We start from the raw sequence: 27,582 nt of genomic DNA on the forward strand, positions 1-27,582 counted from the left end.
CTGCAGAGGAAGGGAGCTGCAGCCGTGGCAGCGCTGGCAGGGCGGGGGTCGGGCTGTGCCGCTGCATTCGGGGCGCTTCTTCTGCCCCCGGCCCGGCAGCGAAGGGTGCGGCGCGGAGCCCTGCCGGCAGTGCCGGGGCTGGCCGGGGCGGAAGGGGAGCTGGGCGCGGCTGGGCTGCCGCGGGCCCGCCGGAGCCGCGCCGGTGCGAGCCGTGCGGAGCCGAGCGGAGCTTTGGCCGGGCCGGCGGGCGGGGGAGGCGGCGCGGCCGGGGCCGGTGCCGGCCGGTGCCGCCGCTCCGTCCGCTCCGGGCGCGGGGCTCGGGCGCCGCCGGGGCCCCCCGGGCCCGGTGCCGGCCCCGCCGGGCCGGGGGCAGCGGGCGGGGGTCTGCCGGCGCGGCGCCGCCTCTGCCTGCCGGAGGAGCCGCTTTCCTGCCGGAGCCGCGCTGCGCCCGGGGCCGGGAGCGCGGCTTCGCATCTTCCAGCCTCCCTCGCTGCGCTGCTTTTGAGGTGCTCCTGAGGAATTTTTTGGGTCGTTTTCTTTTGTTCGTAGTTGGTGTATGAGAACGGTCACGGTGTACTTGTTGGTTGTTACGGTTCTTGGTTCAGGTGCTGTGACAAGGGTTTTATTGGATTGAGTTTGTTGTTGGATTTTTTTTTTTTTTTGTGCGATATGTTGGATGTTTGTTTTGTTTTGATTATTTTCATATTGTGAAAATGATTGTAGTTATCTTCTTAAAGGATATGTTTTTTTAAGGTTTTACACTGATTTTTATGGGTCGTAGCCTGAAGTACAGGGTTGGTTTTTAATTAGGTTGTGGTGGCTTTTATTAGCATGAGTATGTAGTGTTAGTTTTGGTGGGCTTGAGGTAGTGTGCTGTAGTGAATTAGTGAGGTTTTTTTTTAATCTTGGTAATTGCATTTTTTAAATTTTCCGATAGAGGTTTTATTCATTTGGTTTGTTTAATTGTTCTGGACGTTTTATTGTTACCGGTAATTTGGGACTTATTGTTTGTGGTTACATTTCTCTTTTGGTGACGTGTTTATTTCTTGTTGTGACGCGGCAGGCACTCCCCTCGCCGCGGCACCCCGAGCGGTGCCGTGCTGGGCTGCGAGAGGGAAGAGAATGGGCGGCCGCTCCCCCTGTGAAGCTCTGCTGTGGTATTTGTATTTTGATGGTTTGAGGCATTATGGGTTTATTGAGTTAGGAATAATTTTTTGTTGTTGTTACTGTATTTATTTGGGTTTTTGTTTCAGTTTGATGTATTTGTTGGTTGCTTTTTATTAGTGTTTTTTTTTAGGAACTTGTGTATTTATACAGTGGATTTTTTTAGGTAGTTATTTATGTGGGTGCTTCTCTTTTTATTGTCTAGTGGTTTAGGTTTTTGTTAATCTCCTTTATTACTTTGATTTTTAAAGCTAACTTAGCAGAATACTGGTTACTCTTTGAGTTAGTGTAGAGGTACGGTTTTAATTTTTAGCAGCTTTCAGGGTCTGTTGTATGGTTTGAAGTTTAGTAAGTTGGTTGGACTTCTTTTTCTAGTGGGTTTTGTGATTTGTTTTGTGGGTTTCTCTAGGGCTGATTTTTATTTTTGTTTCATTTTTGTGATGTGTCTCACTGACAACTGTTAGTGAAAAGAGTGTAGTGTGGGGTTGTTTTTGCTGGTAGTTAGTTCTATGGTGGTGTATTTTTAGTCTCTGTTGTTTGTTTTTGGGTTTCTTTTGTTAAAGTTTTCATTTTGGGGTTAATTTTTAATTATTTTTAAGGTTTTAGGGCGATTGAGATTTTTTTATATGGATGTCCTGTATGATAACAGTTAATGTATTTGCTTTATGTGGCATTGATGGCAGGGTAGAGGACATTTTTGTATAGAATGTGTATTTTAATCATAGTACTAAAATAATACCATGGTAAGAGGGGCTGTGTTTTATTGTTTGTTTCTGAGGTGGTTTGGCATTTTCTTGTAGGTTGGGGGTTTTTTTTGTTGGCTTGTGGAGCCATTCTGGCTGTTTTTGATGAAATTGGTGGGACTTTGATGCTTTTTGATTTTGCTTTTTTTTTTTTTTTTTTTTTGTGGTGTAATAGTCTTTTAGAAGAATTTGGATGATTTTAAAAGTATTTTTGTTATACTTTTCATCTAATGTTGCTGGATTATTACAGATGTTTTGGAGCTTTATTTTTTTAAGTTTCATTTGGATGAATTTATGCTGGATGGTAGGACTGTGTTCTTATTTTTGGGGCAGTTGGTTGTAGATGTATTGTATGTTTTTCAAGTGAAGGTAAATCAAGGTTTGTATTTGGTTGTTAGAGGAATAGAGAAAAATGTTTTGGTGATGTTAACAGTGGTGTGTTTTTTTGGGGTTTTTGATTTATAGTAAGTCTGATACAGTAGTGTTTAATGGTGGAGTTCTTTAAGGTATGATAGTTTATAGTTAATTCTTATTGGTTTTAGATTTGTGTGTAAGTTAGAGGAGGTTATTGAAGGGTAAGCGGGTGTTTTAGATGAGTTTTAGTGTTTCAGTTGATAGGGCATTTTTTGGATGGGAGTTAGAGTATTTTGAGTTGTTTGGTGTCGCTGGTGATGTATTGTTGAGGTGGTAAGGAGTATTTGTTGGGTTTTTTTAAAGAAGGTTTATTGTAGATAGTTTTAGATAGTTGTGGTGGGTTGCTTGATTGTTTTATGTTTTTTAGCCTTTTTGTAGTTATTTGAAATATGTTAGAGTTTTTTGGGTTTATTGAAATACTTGATTTTGAGGAAGTTCCTATTTAGAATGTATGAATTTTTTTGGCTTAAAATAAAAAATTTATATTCTAGTTATAGTGAGGATTATTTTTTTTTTCTTTTCTTACTGCTATATTTTGTGATATTTGTGTTAGGTTAGTAGTAGGGATAGCTTTACTTTTATACGTTGAAACGAGGGTAGTGCATACTGGTGTTCATAAAGGTTTAATATTTTTATGGTTCTGATGTGTTAGGTTAACGAATTTATAACGTTTACAAGACTTTTTTTTGTTTTTATTTCAATACAGGCAGGGTTTTCTTAGTTTTCAGGATTTGTTTGGCATAGATTTTAGAGGTGTAATTGAGGGGATAGGACAGGGTGTCTCTGTTAATCTATTTGGCAATTTGGATACTGGGTAAATAAAATTAATATTTTGGTAGAATTTTTGCATTTCATTAGTTTATTTATTTATGGATTTGTGTGCCTGCAGCTGTAGTGTCTCTGCTGCAACTCTCAGTATCCATTCATGTTTGTGTGTGTTAGGCAGTCCACTCGTGTACCAGCGAGTCCCCCCTGCAAGCGGCCGCAGAGCCGCTCCTTCGCTCTCCTGGGAATTCGGGGAGCGGCACGCGGCTCTGCGACGAAGCCTTGATCTTTGTCACTTGGAGGTGGCACCAGGGAGCCTCAGGAGCGGCCGAGGAGTTGCTGTAAGTGGGGGAACTACTAGTGAGGGGGACCAGGGTCCACTCGAGTTTTGGGAACGCCACCTCACCTCGCCTGCTCTTCAGCCAGGCAGACCCTGCCAGGAGGGCGTGGGCGAAGCGTGCGGCCCGAGGAGCCCGGCGTTCTCAGGAGAATAATGGTGAGCAGCAGAATTGCTGAGTTGTGGCTGCTGTGCGGCTGAGATCGTGCAGTGATGTTTGGTGTTCTCGATTGTAGCTGAGCACGGGACCACAGCCCGGTGACCATAGGACATTCCCCGCAGGCGAGGCAGCCTCCATTGGCACGCGACGTGGATTCTCATCCCCAGATGCCAGAGAGATAAGTGGAGGGCTAAGGCCCACAGTGGGGGTGAAAGTGGGGTGCTGGGAGGGCCTTTCGAATGAGCTTTGGGAGTGGGGATGTGCAAGAAGCATCTCCTAAGGCCATCTAAAGGCAAAAAGTGTCTGTTTTGATCACAGTGCTGAGGTGCTCAGGGCAGAGCAGTTCTGGTGTGTGTCCTGTCACTTGTCTCTGGTGCACTCTGTGTTCTTTGGGTCTCTCGGTCCTTTCTTCTCCTCAAAAGCTCTCTCTCCCTGTCCTGTGTCATGGGTGTCTGCACGTATCTGTCCCACAACTGCTCTGCCCTGCTGCATAGCCTGTAACAACACAAGTCCTGGGGACTTGAAATTTGTAATGCAGGGTGTAGTTGGGCTCTGGATTATATGGGGAGATTGACATAACATGTTTGGTGCTGTTAAGTTGTCCTGCAGCCATTTGACACTAGTCCTAACTTCCTTTCAGGTGCTGACAACTCCAATCAGTGGCAGAGAGCCCCAGTCCTGGGTGAGGGTGTTGCCATGATCAGGTCAGTCATTGTTTGCACTTGCAGGAGCAGCCTAAAGGGTGACCGTGTTACAGCAGTGTTCTTTGCCTTTATTTTTAGAAGGTCCAGGCAGATAGCAGCAGTCAAGGCCCATTGTGCTAGGTGAGCAGTGGACCAAAGCAGTTGTTTTTGCTCAGCTTTTATTTTTTGTGGAACTATAAGCATCCACTGTTGTTTGTGTGCTTTAGGGAATCCACTCAGAGTACTCATACCTCTGTCTCCACCTGGCTGATGGACCGGGTTTCATGCACGTGTGGTCTTGCCAGAAGCATTACAGGACCCTGTGACAGAGCCTTCCAATTTTGCATTTCAAGGTCCCCTCCTGGTAACCCACAGGAATGGGCAAGGAGTTGCGGTGAGGCAGGGAAGAGGAGCGAGGGTACACTTAAGTTGCAGCAGTGCCATGTCACCTTGTCTGCCCTTAACCTAGGTGTGCCTTGAGATGACGGTGTCAGAATCCAAGCACGCCTGAGGTGTGTGGCCCGATACTTCTTGGGAGACGGTGAGTAGCAGAATTGTCAGGTTCTGGCCCATGTGCTGTTAAGGTAGTGCACTGACATTTGGTTTTCTTTCTCTTGGCAGAGCAAGAGATAACAACCTGGTGACAACTGGAACTTCCCAGACAGGCAGGAGGCCTCGTTCTGCACCTGATGGGGATTTGTATCCCCAGATATGTGCAAGATAAGTGGAGGGCTACCACCCACAGAGGGGATGGAAGAGAGGTGCCGGGTTGGGACTCCCCAGGAGGGGTTTTTGAGTCAGTTTTGGTGATGGGGATATCTAAGAAGTGTCTCCTAAGGCCACCTAAAGGGAAAGTGTCTGTTTTGATCAAAGTGCTGAGGTGCTCAGGGCAGGGCAGTTCTGGTGTGTGTCCCGCCACTTGTCTCTGGTGCACTCTGTGTTCTTTGGGTCTCTCGGTCCTTTCTTCTCCTCAAAAGCTCTCTCTCCCTGTCCTGTGTCACGGGTGTCTGCACGTATTTGTCCCACAACTGCTCTGTCTTCTGCATAGCCTGTAATAGCACAAGTCCTGGGGACTTGAAATTTGTAATGCAGGGTGTAGTTGGGCTCTAGATTGTATCAGGAGATTGCCTTAATATGTTTTGTGATGCTAATTTGTCCTGCAGCCATTTGACACTAGTCCTAACTTCCTTTCAAGTTGCTGACAACTCCAATCAGTGGCAGAGAGCCCCAGTCTTGTGTGAGGATTTTCCCATGATCAGGTCAGTCATTGTTTGCATTTGCAGGGGCAGCCTAAATGGTGACTGTGTTACAGCAGTGTTCTTTGCCTTTATTTTTAGGAGGTCCAGACAGGTAGCAGCAGTCAAGGCCAAGTGTGCCAGGTGAGCAGTGGACAGAAACAGTTGGTTTTGCTCAGGTCTCAATTTTTGGTGCAATTCTAAGCATTCATTCTTGATTGTGTGCTTTAGGGAATCAACTCGGAGTGTGCATACCTCCGTTACTAACTGGCTGATGGACCAGGTTTCATGCACTTTGGATCTCGCTGGAAGCATTACAGGACCCTGTGATGGAGCCTTCCAATCCTGCATTTCAAGGTCCCATCCTGGTAGCCCTGAGGAATGGCCAAGGTGTTGCAGTGAGTCGGGGAGGAATGAGATTCCACTGGTGTTTCAGCAATGCCATGTCACCTTGTCTGCCCTTAACCCAGGTGTCCCCTGCGATGACGGTGTCAGAATCCAAGCACGCCCAAAGCGTGAGGGCCAAGAACCCGGGCATTCTGAGGAGGATGGTGAGTAGCAGATTTACCAGGTTTTGGCCGATGTGCTGTTCAGATTGTGCACTGATGTTTAGTTTTCTTTCCCTTGGCAGACCAAGAGGTGACAGCTGGAACTTACCAGACAGGGAGATGGCGTTCTTCTGCACCCAACAGGGATTTGCATCCCCAGATATGTGCAAGATAAGTGGAGGGTTATGACCCACAGAGAGGCGTGATAAGCGAGGTGCCAGGTTGGGACTCCCCAGGAGGGGTTTTTCAGTCAGTTTGGAATTGGGGATGTCCAAGAAGTGTCTCCTTAGACCATCTAAAGGTGAAAAGTGTCTGTTTTGATCTTAGTGCTGAGGCATGCAGGGCAGAGCAGTTCTGATGTGTGTCCTGTCACATGTCTCTGGTGTCCTCTGTGTTGTTTGGGTCTCTCGGTCCTTGCAGATATTCTTCTCATCAAGAGCTCTCTCTCCCTGTCCTGTCCCCTGGTTTGTCACATCCTGTCCTGTGTCACGGGTGTCTGCACATATTTTTCCCACAGCTGCTCTGCCCTGCTGCACAGCCTGTAATAGCACAAGTCCTGGGGACTTGGAATTTGTAATTTGCAGGGTGTAGTTGGGCTCTAGATTGTATGAGGAGATTGACACAACATGTTTGGTGCTGTTAAGTTGTCCTGCAGCCATTTGACACTAGTCCTAACTTCCTTTCAGGTGCTGACAACTCCAATCAGTGGCAGAGAGCCCCAGTCCTGGGTGAGGGTGTTGCCATGATCAGGTCAGTCATTGTTTGCACTTGCAGGAGCAGCCTAAAGGGTGACCGTGTTACAGCAGTGTTCTTTGCCTTTATTTTTAGAAGGTCCAGGCAGATAGCAGCAGTCAAGGCCCATTGTGCTAGGTGAGCAGTGGGCCAAAGCAGTTGTTTTTGCTCAGCTTTTAGTTTTTGGTGGAACTATAAGCATCCACTGTTGTTTGTGTGCTTTAGGGAATCCACTCAGAGTACTCATACCTCTGTCTCCACCTGGCTGATGGACCGGGTTTCATGCACGTGTGGTCTTGCCAGAAGCATTACAGGACCCTGTGACAGAGCCTTCCAATTTTGCATTTCAAGGTCCCCTCCTGGTAACCCACAGGAATGGGCAAGGAGTTGCGGTGAGGCAGGGAAGAGGAGCGAGGGTACACTTAAGTTGCAGCAGTGCCATGTCACCTTGTCTGCCCTTAACCTAGGTGTGCCTTGAGATGACGGTGTCAGAATCCAAGCATGCCTGAGGTGTGTGGCCCGATACTTCTTGGGAGACGGTGAGTAGCAGAATTGTCAGGTTCTGCCCCATGTGCTGTTAAGGTAGTGCACTGACATTTGGTTTTCTTTCTCTTGGCAGAGCAAGAGATAACAGCCTGGTGACAACTGGAACTTCCCAGACAGGCAGGAGGCCTCGTTCTGCACCTGATGGGGATTTGCATCCCCAGATATGTGCAAGATAAGTGGAGGGCTACCACCCACAGAGGGGATGGAAGAGAGGTGCCGGGTTGGGACTCCCCAGGAGGGGTTTTTGAGTCAGTTTTGGAGATGGGGATGTCCAAGAAGTGTCTCCTAAGGCCACCTAAAGGGAAAGTGTCTGTTTTGATCAAAGTGCTGAGGTGTGCAGGGCAGAGAAGTTCTGGTGTGTGTCCTGTCACTTGTCTCTGGTGCACTCTGTGTTCTTTGGGTCTCTCGGTCCTTTCTTCTCCTCAAAAGCTCTCTCTCCCTGTCCTGTGTCACGGGTGTCTGCACGTATTTGTCCCACAACTGCTCTGCCCTGCTGCATAGCCTGTAATAGCACAAGTCCTGGGGACTTGAAATTTGTTATGCAGGGTGTAGTTGGGCTCTGGATTATATGGGGAGATTGACATAATATGTTTGGTGCTGTTAAGTTGTCCTGCAGCCTTTTGACACTAGTCCTAACTTCCTTTCAGGTGCTGACAACTCCAATCAGTGGCAGAGAGCCCCAGTCCTGGGTGAGGGTTTTCCCATGATCAGGTCAGTCATTGTTTGCATTTGCAGGGGCAGCTTAAAGGGTGACCGTGTTACAGCTGTGTTCTTTGCCTTTATTTTTAGGAGCTCCAGGCAGTTAGCAGCAGTCAAGGCCAAGTGTGCCAGGTGAGCAGTGGACAAAAGCAGTTGTTCTTGCTCAGGTTTCAGGTTTTGGTGCAATTGTAAGCATCCATTGTTGTTTGTGTGCTTTAGGGAATCCACTCAGCGTATGCCAAGCCCTTGTCACCAACAGCTGATGGCCTGGATTTTCTGTGCTTGTGAGCTCTCGGGAAGTATTGCAGGACTCTGTGATGAAGCCTTGAAATTTTGTATTTCAAGATTGCATCAGGGTTGCCTTTGGCAATGGCTGAGAAGTTGCGGTGAGTCGCCGAGGTAGGGAGGGGGAGCCAAGGTCCACTCGTGTTTCAGCAATGCCGAGTCACTTTGTCTCTTCTTAACCCAGGCAGACCCTGCGATGACGGTGGCAGCCTCCGAGCCTGGCCAAAGTGTGTGACCCGAGCATTCTCTGGAGAATGGTGAGTAGCAGGATTGCTGGGTTTTGTCCATTGTGCAGCTAAGATCATGCAGTGATGTTTGGTGTTCTCGATTGTAGCTGAGCACGGGACCACAGCCCGGTGACCATAGGACATTCCCCGCAGGCGAGGCAGCCTCCATTGGCACGCGACGTGGATTCTCATCCCCAGATGCCAGAGAGATAAGTGGAGGGCTAAGGCCCACAGATGGGGTGAAAGCGGGGTGATGGGAGGGCCTTTAGGATCAGCTTTGGGGGCAGGGATGTGCAAGAAGCATCCCCTTAGGCCAGCTAAAGGGAAAGTGTCTGTTTTGATCACAGTGCTGAGGTGCTCAGGGCAGAGCAGTTCTGGTGTGTGTCCTGTCACTTGTCTCTGGTGCACTCTGTGATCTTTGGGTCTCTCGGTCCTTTCTTCTCCTCAAAAGCTCTCTCTCCCTGTCCTGTGTCACGGGTGTCTGCACGTATTTGTTCCACAACTGCTCTGCCCTGCTGCATAGCCTGTAATAGCACAAGTCCTGGGGACTTGAAATTTGTAATGCAGGGTGTAGTTGGGCTCTAGATTGTATCAGGAGATTGACGTAACATGTTTGGTGATGCTTAGTTGTCCTCCTTCTGCCAGGCCCTGAAGGACTCCCCCTTCCCCCCCAGATCTTCATTGGGAAATCCCCCTGACCCCTGCGACCCCCCAAAACGATCCCCCAGGGATCCACCTTGAACTCTCTGGGACCCCCTGAATAGTCCCCAGGGATCCCTGAGAATCCCCAGTGGCCCCCAGGACACCCTGGGCCGCCTCCCCAGACCCGCTGGGGCCCCTCCCGGTGTGACAATTGAGAGACCCCCTCAAGCACTCCATGCCCCCCTTCCGGAATCCATCTGGGACCTCCAACCCCCAGAGTGGCACCCCTGGGACCCCCACATCCCTTCCCGCCCTCCCTGAGAACCCTCAGAGCCTTCCCATAGTGGCAATAAAGGCTCAAAGCAGTTACAGAACCACTTCTACTGTGTCCAGTACCTGCACTGGGAACACTGGGAGGGACACTGGGAAAATCAGGAGGGAAGCGGGAACATTGGGTAGCACACTGGGAGGGAACTGGGGCAGCTGGGAGGACTCGGGGACTCCTGGAAGCGATCTGCCATGGAAAAGGAGACAAAGGGAGCTGATGTCATCCCAGAGCCACAGGATATTCCATACTGAGACCCCGGGGCCACCCAGGACCACGGCAAGGGCAGCCAGGCCAAGAGCCAGGGGCAGCTTTGGTGTGGGAGGCATCTGGCATCCCATTCGGAATTTCAGGAGGCCCAGTGGTGGGCACAGGGCCATGAGCACAAACAGCGGTCCTTTTACCTGGGAAAGAAAACTCGCCAGTCCAGGTTCCTGATGTCAGTTTGTAGGGCTCCCTTGGGACTCTCAGGGCAGCACAAGTTTGAGGCGGGGACAGCTTTGGTCTGGGATACGTTCTTTGATATTTGGATTTTGTGAAGTCAGGGGCCAGCTGAGGGCCAGGGGCACCTGGGCACATACTCTGGCCCTTTTCCATGGGAAAGAAAACTCACCAGTCCTGGTTCCTGATGTCAATTTGCAAGTTGTACTTGGGATCTTCAAGGCAACTCCTCATCGACATGAGGGCAGCTTGGGTCCACAACACCTCCTTCTTCATTCAGATTTTCAGGGGGTGGCCCTTCTTTTGGGGCCCCTGGCTCTTGGACTCTGTTGCTGGCCCTATTCTCTGTGAAACACGGCTCACCCTCTACACTTCCTGATGTTGGTTTCGAGGAGGTGCTTGTCTCTTCCAGGGCAGGCAGAACTCTTGCTGGCAGCAGTTTTGCTCCAGGATTAATCCTGTGCCATTCAGAACGAAAAGATGTTGAAAGTCACTTGGGGCCACAGACCTCGTGACCTGACCTCTGCCCTTTTTCCCTGTAAAACCAACCTCACCCTCCCTGTGTGTTGATGTCTGTTCACTCAAGGCGTGCTGCTCTCCAAGGGCTGCGGGAGTTTCTGGTGTCGGCAGGTGTGGTCTGTGAGAAATCATTCGCTGTTTGCAATTTTGGAAGCGCAATTCCTGTTTGGCCAGGGGAAAGACTGTTAATTATCTTTGAAATGAAAATCTGGCACCCCATTGTTTAAGGGTCTGGCAAGGGGCTGTGTAGGGGAGGGAACACCCCACAGGACCTTTCTTCACCTCATCCCTCACTCCTAGGTGTAGCAGCTCCCTGCGTGAGCAGCTGCTTTCAGTGCAGCTACCTGGGCACACCTGCCAGGAGCTATGGTCGGAACATCCAGCAGGGACCAGGGAGCAGCCGGACCCACCCAGGCACGGAGCATCCCTTGGAGAAAATGCCAAGGGAAGAGCCCTCTTGCCAAGGGGCAGCACCTGAGCAGGCCAGGCAGCATGTGGGGTTCCACGGGAGAGCTTTCAACTTTCCCCTTTTATTATGTCAGTCCTCCCCTAGAACCCCCAGACCTTCCACAGCACTCCCAGAAAAAAGAGGGGTTATGGAGAGAAAAGGGGTTTCAAGTATGGGAAAAAGCTTCCTTTTCCGTCATTTCTTGCGTTCAAATAATGAGGAAACGCACTTCCCCTGCAATTTTAATGGTCTCATTTGAAAGAGTCCCTGCCTTTTCTATGCTGTTAGGGGTGCTAATTGACAGGGAATCCCCATATTCCATTTTTTTCCAGTTTAAATAGAGGGGGAAAACCTTGACAGTGTCGTTTATGGGTTTGAATTAAGAGTAACCATTTTTGTTGTCCTAAGGCTTAAATTGAGGGGGAAGCCCAGCTATCTCTCTTTCTTAAGGGTTTGGATTGAGGGGAAAATCCCTCTGTCTTCATCACTGGAGAGATTTAAAGTGAGGAAAGCCTCTCTTTTCCCAGTATTCAAGGGATTAAATGAAAGGGCAGAAGCCATTTATTTGCCACGGTATCCATTTCAGTGGAGGTAAATTCCCCATTTCCTCATTTTAAGGGATTCACTTGAAGGAGGCTCTTTTAAAATGATTTTTCAGCATTTAAAACTACCTTTCAGGGCACTTCTTTCTGTGCCCTAGGACTAAGTACCTCAGAGAAAGGCAAGCCTAGCACATACTTAACCTTTATGCTGCCCAGGAGCCTATTATTTTTCTTATTTATAATGTAGTTAGTCCTAATTAGTAACCCCAAGAAGAAGACTTAGACTGTTCATATAATTAGTATTTTTCTCCACCCTTAGTCTCATGTTGAGCACTACTTAGTAGTCACTGAGGAATAATTATGTAAGTTAACAGCAAATTACCCAACTTATCTAGATATGCTGCCTAAAAACAAAGTTTTATTTCTTACCAGTTTTTTTGCCCTTTCGCTCCAAGTAGTTGTAGAAAAAAGAGCTGTCATTTCCCTGAAGAGTTTCCTTCTATATCCAGCCCTTTATTCCCCTTGAATTCAAGCCAGAGGAGCCGAACAGCTGCAGCTGCTCTGAGGGCTTTTCTACTCGGTGGGGTTTGCCCCTTCCCTTTTCCTGGGTGCCACGGGAATGAGCAGCGGGCCCAATCAGGGTATATTAACCCCAGCCTTTGCTAAGGGGCTTCATTCCCTCAGCCATTTCACACTAGTCCTAACTTCCTTTCAGATGCAGACAGTTCAGATCAGTGGCAGAGAGCCCCAGTCCTGGGTGAGGGTGCTGCCATGATCAGGTCAGTCATTGTTTGCATTTGCAGGGGAAGCCTAAAGGGTGACCGTGTTAGAGCAGTGTTCTTTGCCTTTATTTTTAGGAGGTCCAGGCAGATAGCAGCAGTCAAGGCCCTGTGTGCCAGGTGAGCAGTGGACAGAAGGAGTTGTTCTTGCTCAGGTTTCAGGTTTTGGTGCAATTCTAAGCATCCACTCTTGGTTACTTTGTTTTATTTTAGGCAGTCATCTTGCAAGATGTCTCTGGTCCGGATGTCTGGATGTCCAAGGCCAGGTGGGTGCAAGCGTAAGGTCTGGGTGGGTGTGCTTTTCAGGGCAGGGGGATGTTGTTTTCACAGTATCTCAGTGTGGGTTGTTTTGCTTTGTTTTTTTGCAGGTGCTGTCGCTGCCCTAGCTGTGTGAAGGAACAGAGGCGAGCGGGTGAGTTGGCATTTTGGCACAGTGACTCACAGGTGACCCTTATGCAGCAGCATGCTAAGTGTGTACCTTTTTGTTTTTCAGGTATCCTCCAGGCAGCTTGTGGAGTCAAATTAAGACTTCAGGTGAGCCGGGGCAGCGGTGTGTCGGAGTTTCGGGGATTCCTCTTTTCGTGGGCACTAGTTGCATTTTCTGTTTTGTCTTAGGTACCCTGAGGAGGAGCGTAGCTGAAGTTTGGAAACGGCAGCACCGAAGCTGATGCAGAGAACGTCTCGCCGTCCACATCCAACTGACATTGGATTCCATCCGGTTGTCTTGCAAAAGCCAAGTGCTGGGGCCAGTAGGTGGGAGATGGGGGGAAAACCTTTACTATCACAGGAGGCTATTTGATGTTAGCTTGGAGAATAGGCCCATAGTGGGACGGGCCCCTCGGGAGCAAAGGGAGAGGGTTTCTCCTCAGCCCCCCCAGAGTCTTCGCCGGGCAGGGCAGTTCCGATCCCTCTCTGGTTCTCGTGACGTTCGCATCGGCGGCCTTCTTTGACTCTTGACGTTGTCGTGGATCTTTTCACCATAGGAGCCCGCCTTCATGTCTGGAGCTATAGCTACAGTCACCCTGTAGTCATTTCTTCCTTCTCTAGGCCTACTGAGCTTCTTAGGCTTCCTCTTAAGTGCTTTGGCACTAACATCTTGAAAGGAGTTGCATGTCATCATCAAGTGCTACTGCCCTAGGGCTTTCTTTTCTTTGGCATCATCAGCCCATGGCTCATCTTGGGCTAGGAATCTTGGGTCCATAAGGTGAAATTGCCAGGCAGTTTCCACTTGTGTCCGTGTCACGTTGTCTGTGTCCGTGTCACGTTGTCTGTGTCATAGGCCTTTGTTACATCTCCATGCTTTAGCAACATCATTTTGTGCCGTATTGGCCATATTTTGCTCACGTACCTTCCCGGATATCAATTATTCTGGCATTTTTACATATTCACTTTTTGGGTCCGGACGATGTACACGAGATGTTCTCATCCATCTTCATTCTCAGTTTTGGTAGCCCTTCTCATGGACTTCCGTACGGAGCTTATTAGCCCCTCATCACCTGACCACAGTAGTTCCGTAGCATCTGCCTTCTCAAAGGATATAGGGCTCCAAAATTAGTCTTCTGGAGAATTATATCAAGTCCTCACTTATCTTGTATCTCTGTCAGCTTACGTTGTATGCACTTATGATGCACCTACCTGTGTCTGCTTCTATTGTATGTGCGTATGTTGCGCCTACCTATGTTAGCTTATATTGTTTGTGCTTACACTGTATGTACCTACGTTGGCTTATGTTGTTTGTGCTTATACTGTACATACCTACGTTGGCTTATGTTGTTTGCGCTTATACTGTATGTACCTACGTTGGCTTATGTTGTATGCACCTCTGTTGTGGCAATTATGATCGGAGCTGCCTTGCCCGGGCAAGTAGTCACGCTCAGGTAGAGCAGTTATAAAGCTTTGCCGTTCATCTGTTCTCTACGGGGTTTGGGGTACAACACTGATGGGCCCAGAGTTGGTATAGCTCCTAGCTCTCAGATAGTCAGTCACTGACCGCCTCCCCTTGTCTCGTAGGTCCCCGGGTCCCTACAGAATTTCCTGGAATCTACCATTTGACATGGAGGTCCTGCGGTCAGAAGAAGCGTTTAAGCATATTCTTCAGTGCAGCGTTTCACGTAAGGGTGGCAGCCAGCGTGTCAGCAGAAGAATGTGTGAGAGTGTGACTGTCTGTGTCTGTCTGTGAGAGTTTGTGTGTGCTTGTGTCTGCAGCTGTGTGTGTGTGTGGAGCAGATACAACCTTGTGTGTATGGCCTTTGCCTTTCAGGGGGGGTTTTCATCAGGCAGGAGGATTTTTTGGGAGTCTCCGGAGCGAGTTGCCGTGAATGTGAGTTTGTGCGTAACGCGAAGGGGGCGTGCACGTCGGCGGAGCGTTTTGCGCCGTTTTTGTTCCGGGTGCGTCATAACAATAAAAGCGTTGTGGACTTTTCTGAAATGGAGACACGGTTATATTGTGTCAATATGTATTTGGCTTGTAGTACATTATATTGTTCTGTCTTTGCAGTTGTTCCTATCTTTTGATGTATTTTGCTGTATGTAAATTGGACTTGTACTTTTGTGCCTAGGTATGATGTATTCTTTGTTGTATTTGTCTCTGTACTTGCATTTGTATGCATTGTTTCCCTGTGTATTGCTGAAGTTTAAGGGAATAAAGATTAATCAGCCCTAATAATGATGCCTCTTACCCTCTGCCCTGCCCACCATTCATCTCCTGTCTTTCTTTGGTGTGGTTGAGTCCTATCATTTTCACCCTTTTTCTCCCTTTGCCTCTTACTTTCCTCTTTAGTCTATTCCTCACTTTATCCTTCCATGTGTAACTCTTTGTCTCTGGCTGTGTTTTCCTTTGTTTCCATTTCTAACACATCTCTATGTTTCTCTAACCCTATTTCCTTCTCACCCTATTTTCTTCCATTCCTCTACATGTATTTCCCCATGTCTCTTTGTCTGTCTCTTTCAATCTAGGTTTCACTATGTTTTCTTCTTTTTTTTTTCTTTGTCAGCCTTTGTCTTTCTAACACTTGCTATCATTGTCTTTGTCTCTGACCCTTTTTCCTTTTCTGTCCAACTTTAACTTTTTTGTCTAACTCTCTATTTCTTTCTCTCTTGAACCCTACCTTGTGTTCAGTCTCTCCATTTGTTTTCCTGTAGGTTTTCAGCTCTATTTCTTCTTTTTCTTGTCTCTCTATTTGCTTTTCTCTTTCATTTCAAGTGCTTCCTTTTCTGTTTGTCTTTCACTCTTTTTCTCTTTACCCCACCTTTCTTTCCTCTTTCTCTGCCTTTCTCTTTCCAATCTGACTTTTTTGGTTTTTCTTTTTATCTCTGACTCTTATTTTTCTTGCTCTGTTTTCTTCTTACTCTCTCCTCTTCATTTTTTTTTTCTCACTCTCTCCTCTTTCTTCTCACTCTCTCCTCTTTCTTCTCACTCTCTCCTCTTTCTTCTTCTTCTTCCTCCCTTCTCTTTTTCTTCCTCTTACTCTCTCCTCCTCTCTCCTCTTCTTCTTCCTCTTAGGCTAAATACTTGTATCAGACATTTTAAACAGGTCTTTTATACAGAAGTGAATACATTAAAAGAGAAAGGAAAAGAAAATAACTGGTAATATATTTCAAAAGTCAAACCAGTATTTAATTTCTGCATCAAGTATTGCAATCAAAGACACCTAAAAGATTCACCTTTCCATAAAATCAAGGTTTTAGTTTTTGAGATGGTGGTTTACTTATTTAGGTGGTTGTTTTTTGTCCTTCTAACAGCTTGTATTTTTAACTGTTCAGTCCATCAGCAGACAGACACCCTGTCCATCTTAACATAGGCTAAGATGGCCATAAAAATAGTGCAGGTGATGACATTGGTTAGCAACCTTTTCTTCTTCATCATCATCATCATCTCACATTAACAAAGAGAGACGAAAGGCACAAGGAATTCAAATTATTAGCTTTGAGAACTGAAATAAAAATCTTCTTTCCACAATTAGCCTACATATAGTGGCATTAGAAATACCACTTTAAGTTCTGAAAGTACTGGAAGGAATTTATACCCAAAGGATCCTAATTCTTTGGTAAGTCAAAGCTGCCATTTGTACCTGTGAACAGTATCACTTGGAGAAAATGCAACACTTAGGAAGAGTTTTAATTGTTTTTTTCATTACTTGACTCTGTCATTTTTTTCTGAAGTTTTTACAGCTTCTTGCATTCAAATGAAGGAAGATTAAGGCTGGATGGTTAAGGTTGTAATGCAGCATTTCAAAGTAATATTAGTGAAGATGTACTAGAAACTGCATTGCTTAGAAACCTATTATTTCAATAATCCTTTCTCAGAACTTCACAAAGGTCCTTTTATTGTGTCTCTGATAAATAAAATGTGATTTCTATTTAGAAAGAATTAAGGTAGTGAAGACTAACTAGAGAAGAACATGCAACCTTATAGATACTGAGGCAAAAAATAAAGCAAAATGGTTAGTTGCTGGTTCCAACTGGTATTTTTAAGTCTGTACGGCTAAGCATCTCTATCTTATATTTGTGATCTTTCTGCAATTTTGTATTTATGGGGTTTATGCCTGTTCAGAGTAATTAGTGTTGTTTACATTAGAACAAATACTGAAATACAAAAAATGAAAAGTTATTGGCAAATGGGATACAGAGTAGCAAATCTGGAAATTAGACGCTGCTGATATTTATCTGTAATGAAATTTGGCATAGGACCAGCAATAGCCAGAAGTAGGTAGAATATCCTGTGATACAGCATCTGAAATTCATCAAAACCCCCCTCCAAATTACCTTCAGTATTGTAAAAGTTTCCATTCTTTTTATTATTTGTACTTTATTAGAGGCATCTTGTCAGTACTACTTTTTCTTAGCCTTATCCGGAGATGCTTTCTTATGTCTGACTCCTGAAAGCCTCTGTGCAGAACCAGAGTTCTGCAGAGCTTTTTCCCCTGTATTCCTTCCCTTTTCTGTCTTCCCAAAAGCTTTTGGGATTTTGGCTTTTACACCATAATTTACTTAATTGCCTTTTCGTGTCAGATAATTCTTATGCATATAACATCTCATTTTTAACTACCTGCTTGGTATTGCTACAACATCAAAGAATTTATAAAATTATTCTTTGTTCTCTTATTAGATTTTTTGCTTTGTCCTTACAGAATCTTCTCTGATAAATAGAAGTGGTAGTGCTTTTTATTTACCGCCTTAATTTCCTGCAGTAAAAAAACACTCTATGTTCATTAATCATTCAACGACAAAGGATATTCTGTATTGGAGCCAAAATTGTATACATTTCTAAGCAACTACAGCATTTTGCTTTATTTTCTTAAATCTGTTTCAGAGCTTTGATCAAATTGCACTCTCCAATTGTTTTCCAAAGGGTGTAATAAGAGAAAAAAAATAACCATTTTTATAACGAAATTTCAAGCAAATAAAATCCTTAAAGGAAATTTGATTCTGTAAATGAGGACTAGGAAGAGGAAGGTCATAAGAAGTTACATCATCGGAGTTTAACCATCCCCTTAGCACACTGATCTAAAACAGGAAAAGCGTATGAAAAACTGCAGAGGTGTCTTCTGAGAAGGTATATGCACATTTCACATACTTCTTGTTCTGTATCTTTCTTCTAAACAGTGATTAAAGCAGCTCCCAGTACAGATCTGTAACAAATTCATGAGCAAATCTGATAAAACGTGTCTTTGAGTAAACTGTGAACCTAACCTGACAACTAAGATAAATAGTTTGTCAGTTGATCTAACCACACCATTCTTTTCTCCTGTATCTGGTTTCTTTTCTTCAGAATTAACCCAGTACTTTCTCCCCCATCGTGCTTTACAAACAACCTCCCTATCTGCTTTTTGTGCCCTATGAAGCCAAGAGGAGCAGTGATGCACAGGAACACTGAAACTCCAATGTCTGGTCAACTAAATCTGGATGATGCTCTTTAGGAGCAGCAGAATGATTTTTCTAACTGCAAAAACTGTTATAATACCACTTATTTAAACTTGATTTCCTGTTCACTTGTGAATTGATTATTTGACCTTAAATTGTTATGTTTTTTTTTGACCATAAAGCCAGTTCTGATTTGCTGAGTTGATGCAGTAGAAAATACTTATATTTACATGGTTCAGCTGTTCGCAGGTAAAGTTGCATGATTCAATAGCCACTGGACATGCTGAGTTCTGACTGGCGTGTTAAAATTTTTCTAATATGTGGGAACTCAAAATGTCTCTCAGACATTTTTAGAGGTTCCAGGCCTTGGTCAGAGGCATTCTAGACCCTGGCAGACAGCTGAAAAACAGCTGTGATTTTGAGTTTGAGCCATGGAATGAATTGCCAACTTTGGAGGTGGAACAAGCAATCACAAAAGGTTAGATAGTATAGTAAAAGTAGTTACAAAGTAGAGGGGAAATTTTTTTAGTATTGTACAGGGGGGTTTTCACTTTGTAGGTGGGGGTCAGAAGTTCTAAGATGGAGGAAAGTGGGCTGATCCTGTTCTTCCTCCTTCTTTTTCCTTACCTCCATGTTCTTGGTGATGTTGGCACTGACAGATCGGTTTAGAGTAGAAAAACACTTGGCAACGTAGGTAGTAGGTATTGGGGAATAATTGTAAACATGTTATACGTAATATATCTTATAAAAGATAGCAGCAGCCCTGGGCGGAGAGGGAGACGAAGAAGGCAGCAGATCGAGAGGATGTCAGGGGGTGTGTGTGCCTCTACCCAGGCCGCTGATCAAACAGCCGCAGTCCAAGAACATAATCTGTTAGATAACTAGCGATAAACTGCCTTGAGACCGAACAGCTAAAGCCTGCGGAGTTTTTCTTTGGAAGCACGGGTGGGAGGAGGAATTTCACCACCACATGAGACCCCAGAGCAAGGCCGGGGTTCTCACAGTAATAAAGATGCACCCTTTGTTTATCCACCTTTGTCATTTATACATCCAGCTGTGAAGCTCTCCAGCTTTGCAGTGCTGTTTACTAGGACAATTGAATACCATAACTTCCCAAATTTTGTGTACGTGACCAATCAATATGCAGATTTTATAGCCATAATTTCACACACAGATAATTTGTTAATCGGGCTGCACGCTAAGCTGAGGAAAGCAACACAGCAAATAGTTTTTGCTTTTTTGATAGTTTCTGCCATGTTGAGCTCCCATTCTGTCCATTGGTAATGATTGTACCTCTCATGGGAGGAAATCTGACGGACAAACATACAAAACAATCCACTATTTGGCATAGAGGGAACTAACAACAATAACAGAAGTTTAATATTTTGCTTTCTTTGTCACCTAAGGGTGTGAAAGGTATTCTAGTTCATTGAGTTTATATTCTGCCGCTGATCTTTAGCTGAGGGACACAAAGATATATGTGTTATGCGTGTTTGCATATTTATGTGTTTATATATGCATGTAGATATAGACATATAAAAACACATAAATACACACAGGTGGGGGTGTATGTATATGTATGTATTTATATATATATATATGCCTGAGGTCATATGTGTGTGGGATTCAGTTTGTGTTCTGTTAAACCCAGCCCTCTGTGTGTGTGTGTTTGCACCTCGTCCACAGGAGCTGGTTACAGTGCTGGCTATTGAACTGTTGTTGTTTTCAAGCTGTAATTTATTTGGTAATGATATACAATGTTTCACAGTGATAAGGAGTCAATAATGAATATGTTATGCTTTAACATCATAAAGACATCCTTAGGAAAAAGTCCCTGTCTTTCTCCAACAGTGATCCATATGGTGTGCTACTAAAAGGAGAAGATCTCTGAGTGAACAAATGTGAAATAATACAGACTTAATCTTTATTGCTCTTTTCCTATCAAGATAGCCTTTGTTGTCTGGCCTATGAAGACACTGCAAGACTACTCACTCATACAGCATTGTTGTATTGTTCACTTTTATTTTCTCTAAAGCAGACTGGGGTTGTTTTTTTCTTTTTCCTTTGCATATGTCTTAAGAAGTTGACCTTTAGCTTTACTAATGCAATTAATAGTTTTTGCTTCCTATCTCCTATAAATGATGTTGGTGAAATAGGTCACCTGATTTCATGTTCTAGTAGGTACAGTCAGAGAAAATTCTGGATATGTAAATTATCATATTTAATTAGCATTATTTCTATCCTCTTTATTACACATTTTGCAATACTATTGATTGTTGGACCTAGAGTATCTTTTGTCCTCAAGCCACACACCTAGAAGTCACCTAAATCTTCATTTTTTCTGAGGATAATTCAGCTTGGAATAATTTTTTTAAATCTAGATTAAGAGTAAATAATTTAAATGGAAGTTTTGACAGGACCACACGTATAAGGTTTTGAAGTATTTCAAGACTACGAAAAATTGCTACCCTGTCATCTGACTTTTTAGTCTTTATCTAAGACATAAACCACATGTTTGTTTGATGTTTGATTTTTTGTCCTAAAAGGAGTAGGTGCTTTATCAATAGACTTTATTTTAATCAATACTGCCTCGATTATTCCCTACATGAATCCAATTTTTATTTCTACTGTCTAGAGTGGGAAAATATGAGAAAGAGTTCCCCACATCAAATCCATCTGCATCATCTCAGAGGCTGCCTTCAGTAGCTTAAACATGACTAAACCCCTCCCACTGTTACACTGGAAAGAGTCTTGATGACTCAAAACTTTAAAAAAACCTTGTCGTTTTCACTCCATTTAAATGTGTCACTTTTAATAGCAAAACAAGTAGAGAAATTCCAATGTGAACTCATTTTAGAGCAATGACCAAGTATTATGAATATTTGACTGTATTTAATCTTTCAGCTCCTTTTCTTATTGCATCCTTAACCCTACTCCTGAAGGGACTTGGATTTAAATACAGTAGAATTTCCAGTGTTGAGCAAATCTCTGGTTTCATACCTGAAGATCTCCTTAGTTCAAAAATCCACTTTGTAATTAATTTTATTTATGCTGTGCAACTCTGCTTTCCCAGATATTAAAAAGCATATTGGCAAAGAATATGACATTATTTCTTGAATAAAATGACAGGAAGTAATGCAGCAAGATTTTCTGCCTTGAGAGTCACCTGACTTCTCCATTCAGTGACTTTATATTCCTATTCAGGGATTATTATACCTAAGAATCCAGAGTATAGCCAAGAGAATAGTAATAGAGAAGTTCTAACTGTAATGCTGATTTTCTACTGTTTGTTACTATTTCCTCACCCATAAAAGGCACTTGTAATTAATTTTCTGTTCCCTAGGACCACCTGTAGAAGTAAACTTCACTATTGGTGATGAGATTTAAACACGAAGAAAAAAAGCTGGGTAAGTATGAAGTTGTTAAACTCGCTGTCACGAGACTGTATTGTTGAAGACTGTTACAGGGATGATGGGAGTCTGGGATAAGTTTAGCTATGAAAACTTAGTTCCATTTCATCAAGGAGGCTTAAAAGAAGACCCAAATTGGGTTGTTTTTTTTTGCTGTTGTTGTTGGGTTTTTTTTGGTTTTTTGTTTTTTTTTTAAACTGAATATTTTTGGAAAAAATATGAAGTAGTTATCTCTGACATTTCTATTGACAGGTGGCCAAGACATGTCTGGGGAATCGTAATGATTCAACATCTCGTTTGGAAGCAGCAGAAACAGAGACAAGCTTTCAGGTATTCTCTTCCAGAGTAATTTTTGGGGTTTTACTAAAAGGTCTCATGAGATTCAGTTACTTAAAGTAGACTTACACATTCTTCACCAAGTTCTGTCTCAAAAGAGAAGACCACTTAATTCAGACTTTGACTGTGTCTGATTGTAATTGATCTGTTCAAAATTATTTCTGGCTGGTAACAATTTGCAAACTATTAAATATTTAGAAAGCTGGTAGTCAAATTACTTAATTTGACAGTGTCATGTGTATAGCCCTGGAAGCAGGAGTAAGGAGAGTTTTCCAAAATAATTAAATATTAAATACCTATGTGGTTGTTTATATATATATATATAATATGCAGTGATATGAAGCTGTATGTAGCATCAGACTTGTATGGTTTTGCACTTAGAGATCAGGACCCTTTTCTAGGGACAATTCCAATTTTAACAGACTTTTTTATTTCTGTTTATGTATATATGTATTCTATACACCATATTTTTACCTTTACAGAAGTTTCGCAGCCCTCCATGGACTAAACCTGAAGATGAAAAATCACCTGAAGAAAAAGAGAAAAAATACAAAGAATCAGTTAGTACACCAGAATAAAAACTCTAAATGCTACTAACCTACATTGAAAAATGCCAATCACTTCCATTTTCATGTTCTGCTAGCACAAAGGCATGAAATGTCCCAGGTTTCTAAAGCATGCATTTTTCACTATTTTATGAATGTCTGTAAATTAGTCTATAACAGACCAGTTAGTACCTTCCAGCAATAATCCAAAATTGATGTTTGAAGAAGTGCTTTGTAATGCAGTCCAGTTTTTGAACTCTTGTTCTACCTTATCAGTAATTGTATACTATAAATTACCCATTTCGTAAACAACAGTCATTCTCAAGTATATTTCTCACTGTTTTATTTCATGTAATTTTGTGGCAGATTAGTTCTAATATTAAGAGGCAGTCAATGTGGAGGGGGGAAGATATCTGTGTAACCATATTTGAAGTACAATCCTTAAGTGCAACTGCAAAAAGACAACTGTGTGTGTGGGGGGTCCATGTATGCTTACCTTTTAGTAATTCCATCTCAAATCTAATTACTTACACAATAAAATATGCTTATTTTCTTCTTTCTTTCCTCAGTGCTATCTTAACTAGTTCATTTTTGAACACTGAAAAGCTGACAGAATTGGATTTTAAGGGATGGAGATGGAGAGAATCATTACTTTAAGGATTCAAGCAAAAAAAATGTGCAGGTGGTACTGAGTTACAGTGTCATAGCTTGGATGGCAGCCGTGGGAAGTCGGTTTCATCCCTTGTGTTTGTGCTGATCTCGACGGGATGGAATACACTTCCAAGGGGAAAGCCCTGTTTGGTCCACTACAGTTGGCCTTTGATCCCTCCATCGGGGAGGACTGATTGGAATCAGCTCTGTCACTCATGGATTCTTTCAGTTTCTCCTTAGTCACACTATGACAAGAAAGCAGAAAAGAAAGGGAGAAGAGAGAATGTTTTTCTTTTTTGGGTGCATGTCATTATTGGTCTAATTTAAGAATTCATATGCCATATCTTTTTGAGATGCACATCTTTCAGGAATGGTTGGAATAGTAAACTGCCTGATGCAATGCTATCTATCCCTAGCAAGAATTGTCTTAAGCATTTGTAACTTGTAAACTTCCACCTTGGTCTTAATGCACACCTCAGCACATTTTCAACTAGATTTGAAGTAGTTATAATAATTTACTTTGTCTTGCTTTGTATCAGTTTAAAAGCAAATAGACAAATCTTTAACTTAGTGATGCTCTGTCTTCAGTTTTAGCATTTAAGACTTTACCTCTCCTTCAACAGTCTCCTTCAATACCTCCTTGTCCTTGCTGGTGTGAAAAATGCATATTTTATGATTGGCTTTTCGCAAAGGCTATAATGAATATTCTATGTGTAATGTTAGAACGTTATGCTGTGTTAATTCACTTAAGTAGTGTGTTAAATACAGTTTTAGGTTCTAACCTAATGTTAAAATAGAGACTATGTATGTGGGGAAGTTTTTTTTTAGGAATGAGATACTTACTTCAAAGAACACCTAAATCTTCCAAAGCAGAGGAATTTATGGCTTTTATCAGAAGAAGTTAATTTCTTCAGGCCTTACTCAGACTCAAAGATGCCAGGGGATTAAAGGAAACAATTAACATACAACAAACAGAGTTTCTTGTTTAAAATAGAATGCATTCGTAACCATAAAAGATATATAAATATGCAACAAGTATATTAGTTTAAGGGTGATTCCTTTATTCACAAGTCATGCTTTTCGTAACTTAATGTCCGAGAACATCCGGACGTCCATAATTCTTTACTTTTTTTATTGTCTTGTAATTGTCCTAACTCTAAACTTTAGTACTCTAGTGATATTATTATTTTTATAACCATTTTATTATTATTAAACTTTTAAACTTTTAAAAACCAAGTGATTAGCGTTTTTCACACTGGTATGAGTAATCTTTCACCCTGACATTTTGTATGTGCTCCTCTACTCAAAGATAGATAGTTGCAGTTTCTCTGCCTTTTTTAAAACTAAAAAACCTCATGAGCTGACCAAATGATGACAAAGTACAGCTTAAGACTATCCATGTTAAGAGCCAAAAGACACGAAATCGTGGCTATGAAATTAATTAGGTAAGAGATATGTGGCTCTTTGCATTTGATCCTAAATCTTGCTGAAGACAGTCTGCTTTCTTTCAAAATTTTCAGTGGGCAAGACACTTGTGGTTTTGTCATATCTACAGCTGGCATTAATTTCTAGTGATGCTAAAAGCAGCATTTCTTTGCATGTGACAGACCTTAACTGAGAAGGTCACTGGAACTCTGTTTCAGTCACCTGTCAAGAAAGGATCTGCACTGCGCAGTGGTTGAAGCCCTCCAGCAGGACGAAAGCCAACGAGCACAATGCTTCCTGTAGCTTTAGAAAGAAGCCTTTGTCAGCAGGATCCCCTTCATCAGGCAGCCTGGAGTAGATACTATCCACAGGGCTCCTTGGCTGCCTTGGTCACGGGTTCTTGCCTACAGGCTTTGGACTTGCTCGTGGCTGTTCTTCAAACACGGCTCCTCACGTGGAATCCACTTCTTGGTGCAGAGGGCAATCCCTCCATCTCCCCTTCCTCCCCTGTATCTTCTGACCAGGCTGGAGCTCTCAGTAGTGACACTCCAGTCATGGGATTCATCCCACCACATCCCAGAGATGCAAAAGGCCGTAACTTTCCTGCAGCACAGCGGCTTCCAGCTCCTCCTGTTTCTTGCCCGTGCTGCAGGTGTTGATGGAAGGCGCCTCAGCCTGCCTGTCAGCCGTGTCACCTTCCCAGAGGAACACCCCTTTTCTTCCTTTCTCACAATTTTCTGGTGTTTTCCCGCCAGCTTTTATTCCCTTGGCTTTCCTGACAAAGCCAACCCTAGACTTGCCTTGGCCTCTTACCACTCCCTGGCACTTCACTGCCTTGCATGCCCATCTCCCGCCTTGGATAAATGAGGTTTTTGTTTTAAATTGGTAACTATTTTTATATTAAGAGTTAATAATGTAAGGGCTTTTTAATTATATGGATTATTTGTAATGTTTTTTATTGGTATATTAAGTAAGTAGGTAAAAAATGGATTTTTTTGAGAAGTGCTAGATAAATACAAAGTATTTAAACTTGAAACTTTAGTGAAAGTTACTTAAATGTTTGTTTTAGGTTGGTTAATTGGTAAAGTGATATAATTAAAAGTAAATAAAGTAAATAGAGTAGAAGTATAATATTTGATAGAATTTTATACTTTGAAAGTTATTAAATAAGATTTTTATAATATTGATTTTTATATTTATAAAGAAACCTAAAGTTTATATATTTTGGTGGGTGCAGTACAAGACGTCAGGTGTAAGTTGCAATTCTTGCATAATCTACATTTGTATTTACATAGTGTAATTTATCTGTGTATTTACATTGGTGTTTTGTGGAGTGGTGAGTGTGTTTTTTGTGTGATCTGGTTTTATGTTCCTTATTGAAATTTACTTGGGTTTTTGTACTTGTTGAGATATAAGTAAACTTTATGTTTTGATATAAGAAATAAGTATTGTTAAGTTTTGTTTTATAAAATTGTATAGACTTGCAAGATAATGGTATAAGTTGTTATAATTTTTCAGTTATAAGCATGAAGAAATATAAGAATAAAATAATGTATGTAGTAAAGAAGAAATTGATAATAATTAGGAATTACTTAGATAATATCTATAATTAGTAACATAGGTGAAATTATATCATTAGTAAGTATTAAAAGATGGTACATTATTTTAGAGTTTTTAACAATTGATAAATGTTAAATTAGTAGTAAGTTAAATAATTATGTGTGGATAATGATTTTTTAAGTTTAAAATAATAAGTTTATTTGTTATATTGATAAAGTTAAATTGTTAAGTTAAAATTATTTGAATTTTATTTTTGACGTAGAAAATATTTGGGTTTCCTGTTAATTATTTTATTTAGGTAGATATAGGGTTAGGTTATAGTTTAAATTTTAATTGGTGTATGTTACTTAATATATTTTTATATAATGTTTTTAAAAATAGTAGTTAAGAGTAAAAATGTTAGGATTAAAGATGAATCACATTATTTAATAATTGGATTTTTTAGAAGTGTTTTTAGAATATATTTGAATATAGTAAACTTTTTTTTAAAGATTTGAAAGTGGTTATGGACAGGATTGTGAGTTTGGATTTGGATATTGAGAGTGTGAAGGTGGAGGAAATGTATGAGAGAGCGATTACTTAGTGTGAAACTTAGAAAAAGAAATTAATGTTGTAGTTGAGTTTTATATTGAAGTGATTTTGTAATAATAACTGAGGAAAGTGATCAGATTAACAGTTTGGAGGAGGTTTTTAATGAAATATATTTTTTTTAGTCTTGAAAAATATTTAAAACTATGAGATAAATTTAGGTTAAATTATAGAGTTAGTGTAGAGATTAGTTAGAGAGTTAACTTGTTTTAAGAGCTGTAAAAGTAGAGAAAAAAAAAGTAGGAATTAGAAATTTTATGTAAGAGTAGAGATTGTAATGAAGAACAGAATTTTTGATGAAATTGATGATACAATACACTGTATTTTTTTTACTTCTGAATAGGTGTTTGGTAGTGTTTTCTTTTAGTTGTTTTAATTTGAGTTGTTTTATTTTTTTTAAGAATATTAACCATATACTGTATAGTTTAGAGAAGTGATTTTTAATAAAACTTAGGATAGGTTATATTAAATAACATTTAAATTTAGATTGAATGAATTTTGATAGTAAGGAATAATAAACTTAATTTTAATAGATAAAAAGAAACTTAATGTATTTATTTAAATGTATTGACATTTAATTTTGTTTGATTTTATTAACACTTAACATATTGAATGTTGTTATTTATAAATATTGAAGGTATTTTAAGTCTTTTGGTTTTGGAGACATTTTAGCTTGTTGAGTTAAGATTATTACTTATATCTTTACAGGGTGGTTTTATTTATTGGGAAATATGTTTCTCAGTAATAGATTTTTATTTATGTTACATTTTAAATGGTACTAATTTGTGTAGTGGGTTTTGTTAAATGTAGGATATTGATTAGATTGTTTTATATTTTTTGTGGGCTTGGACAAATATTTATCTATACAGTTAGGCTTTTCTATATTTGAAGTAAGTTTTGATGGGGTTTTTTTTTAAGAGTTATTGATTTAGAATTTTAAGAATATTTGGTGTTTGGAATAAATAAAATCG

General features: G+C 42.0%; 1 protein-coding gene and 4 long non-coding RNA genes across 6 annotated transcripts; 4 read left to right on the top strand and 1 right to left on the bottom strand.

The window, feature by feature from the left end:
* The first annotated feature begins 3,266 nt into the window (after nucleotides 1–3,266).
* LOC110475718 (uncharacterized) lies at nucleotides 3,267–3,757 on the top strand. The gene is made up of 3 exons (XR_002466313.3): nucleotides 3,267–3,427; nucleotides 3,509–3,582; nucleotides 3,660–3,757. It is a non-coding gene; the product is annotated as an uncharacterized LOC110475718 (long non-coding RNA).
* Nucleotides 3,758–5,469: 1,712 nt separating this feature from the next.
* Nucleotides 5,470–6,396, top strand: LOC144248667 (uncharacterized). Of its 2 annotated transcripts, XM_077790698.1 has the most exons (5): nucleotides 5,470–5,525; nucleotides 5,604–5,645; nucleotides 5,733–5,899; nucleotides 5,972–6,052; nucleotides 6,133–6,396. In XM_077790698.1, the coding sequence occupies exons 1-5, from the start codon at nucleotides 5,518–5,520 to the stop codon at nucleotides 6,222–6,224; spliced, it is 390 nt and encodes a 129-aa protein (XP_077646824.1). In that variant the 5' UTR covers nucleotides 5,470–5,517; the 3' UTR covers nucleotides 6,225–6,396. The 2 variants fall into 2 exon arrangements, 1 of the variants encoding a protein (XP_077646824.1); XR_013341982.1 differs by lacking the exons at nucleotides 5,470–5,525; nucleotides 6,133–6,396 and having other exon boundaries at nucleotides 5,531–5,891; nucleotides 5,972–6,015.
* A 1,624-nt stretch (nucleotides 6,397–8,020) lies between these two features.
* Nucleotides 8,021–8,310, top strand: LOC144248664 (uncharacterized). Its single transcript, XR_013341977.1, has 3 exons — nucleotides 8,021–8,038; nucleotides 8,117–8,158; nucleotides 8,246–8,310. It is a non-coding gene; the product is annotated as an uncharacterized LOC144248664 (long non-coding RNA).
* A 16-nt stretch (nucleotides 8,311–8,326) lies between these two features.
* LOC144248663 (uncharacterized) lies at nucleotides 8,327–11,205 on the top strand. The gene is made up of 3 exons (XR_013341976.1): nucleotides 8,327–8,568; nucleotides 8,646–8,709; nucleotides 10,766–11,205. It is a non-coding gene; the product is annotated as an uncharacterized LOC144248663 (long non-coding RNA).
* On the bottom strand, nucleotides 9,513–10,674 carry LOC144248662 (uncharacterized). The gene is made up of 3 exons (XR_013341975.1): nucleotides 10,496–10,674; nucleotides 10,119–10,404; nucleotides 9,513–9,694 (listed from the first exon to the last, which is right to left on the bottom strand). It is a non-coding gene; the product is annotated as an uncharacterized LOC144248662 (long non-coding RNA).
* Nucleotides 11,206–27,582: the final 16,377 nt, after the last annotated feature.

Source organism: Lonchura striata, unplaced genomic scaffold (assembly GCF_046129695.1).
Source record: "Lonchura striata isolate bLonStr1 unplaced genomic scaffold, bLonStr1.mat Scaffold_236, whole genome shotgun sequence".
In the NCBI taxonomy this organism is placed as follows: Eukaryota; Metazoa; Chordata; class Aves; order Passeriformes; family Estrildidae; genus Lonchura; species Lonchura striata.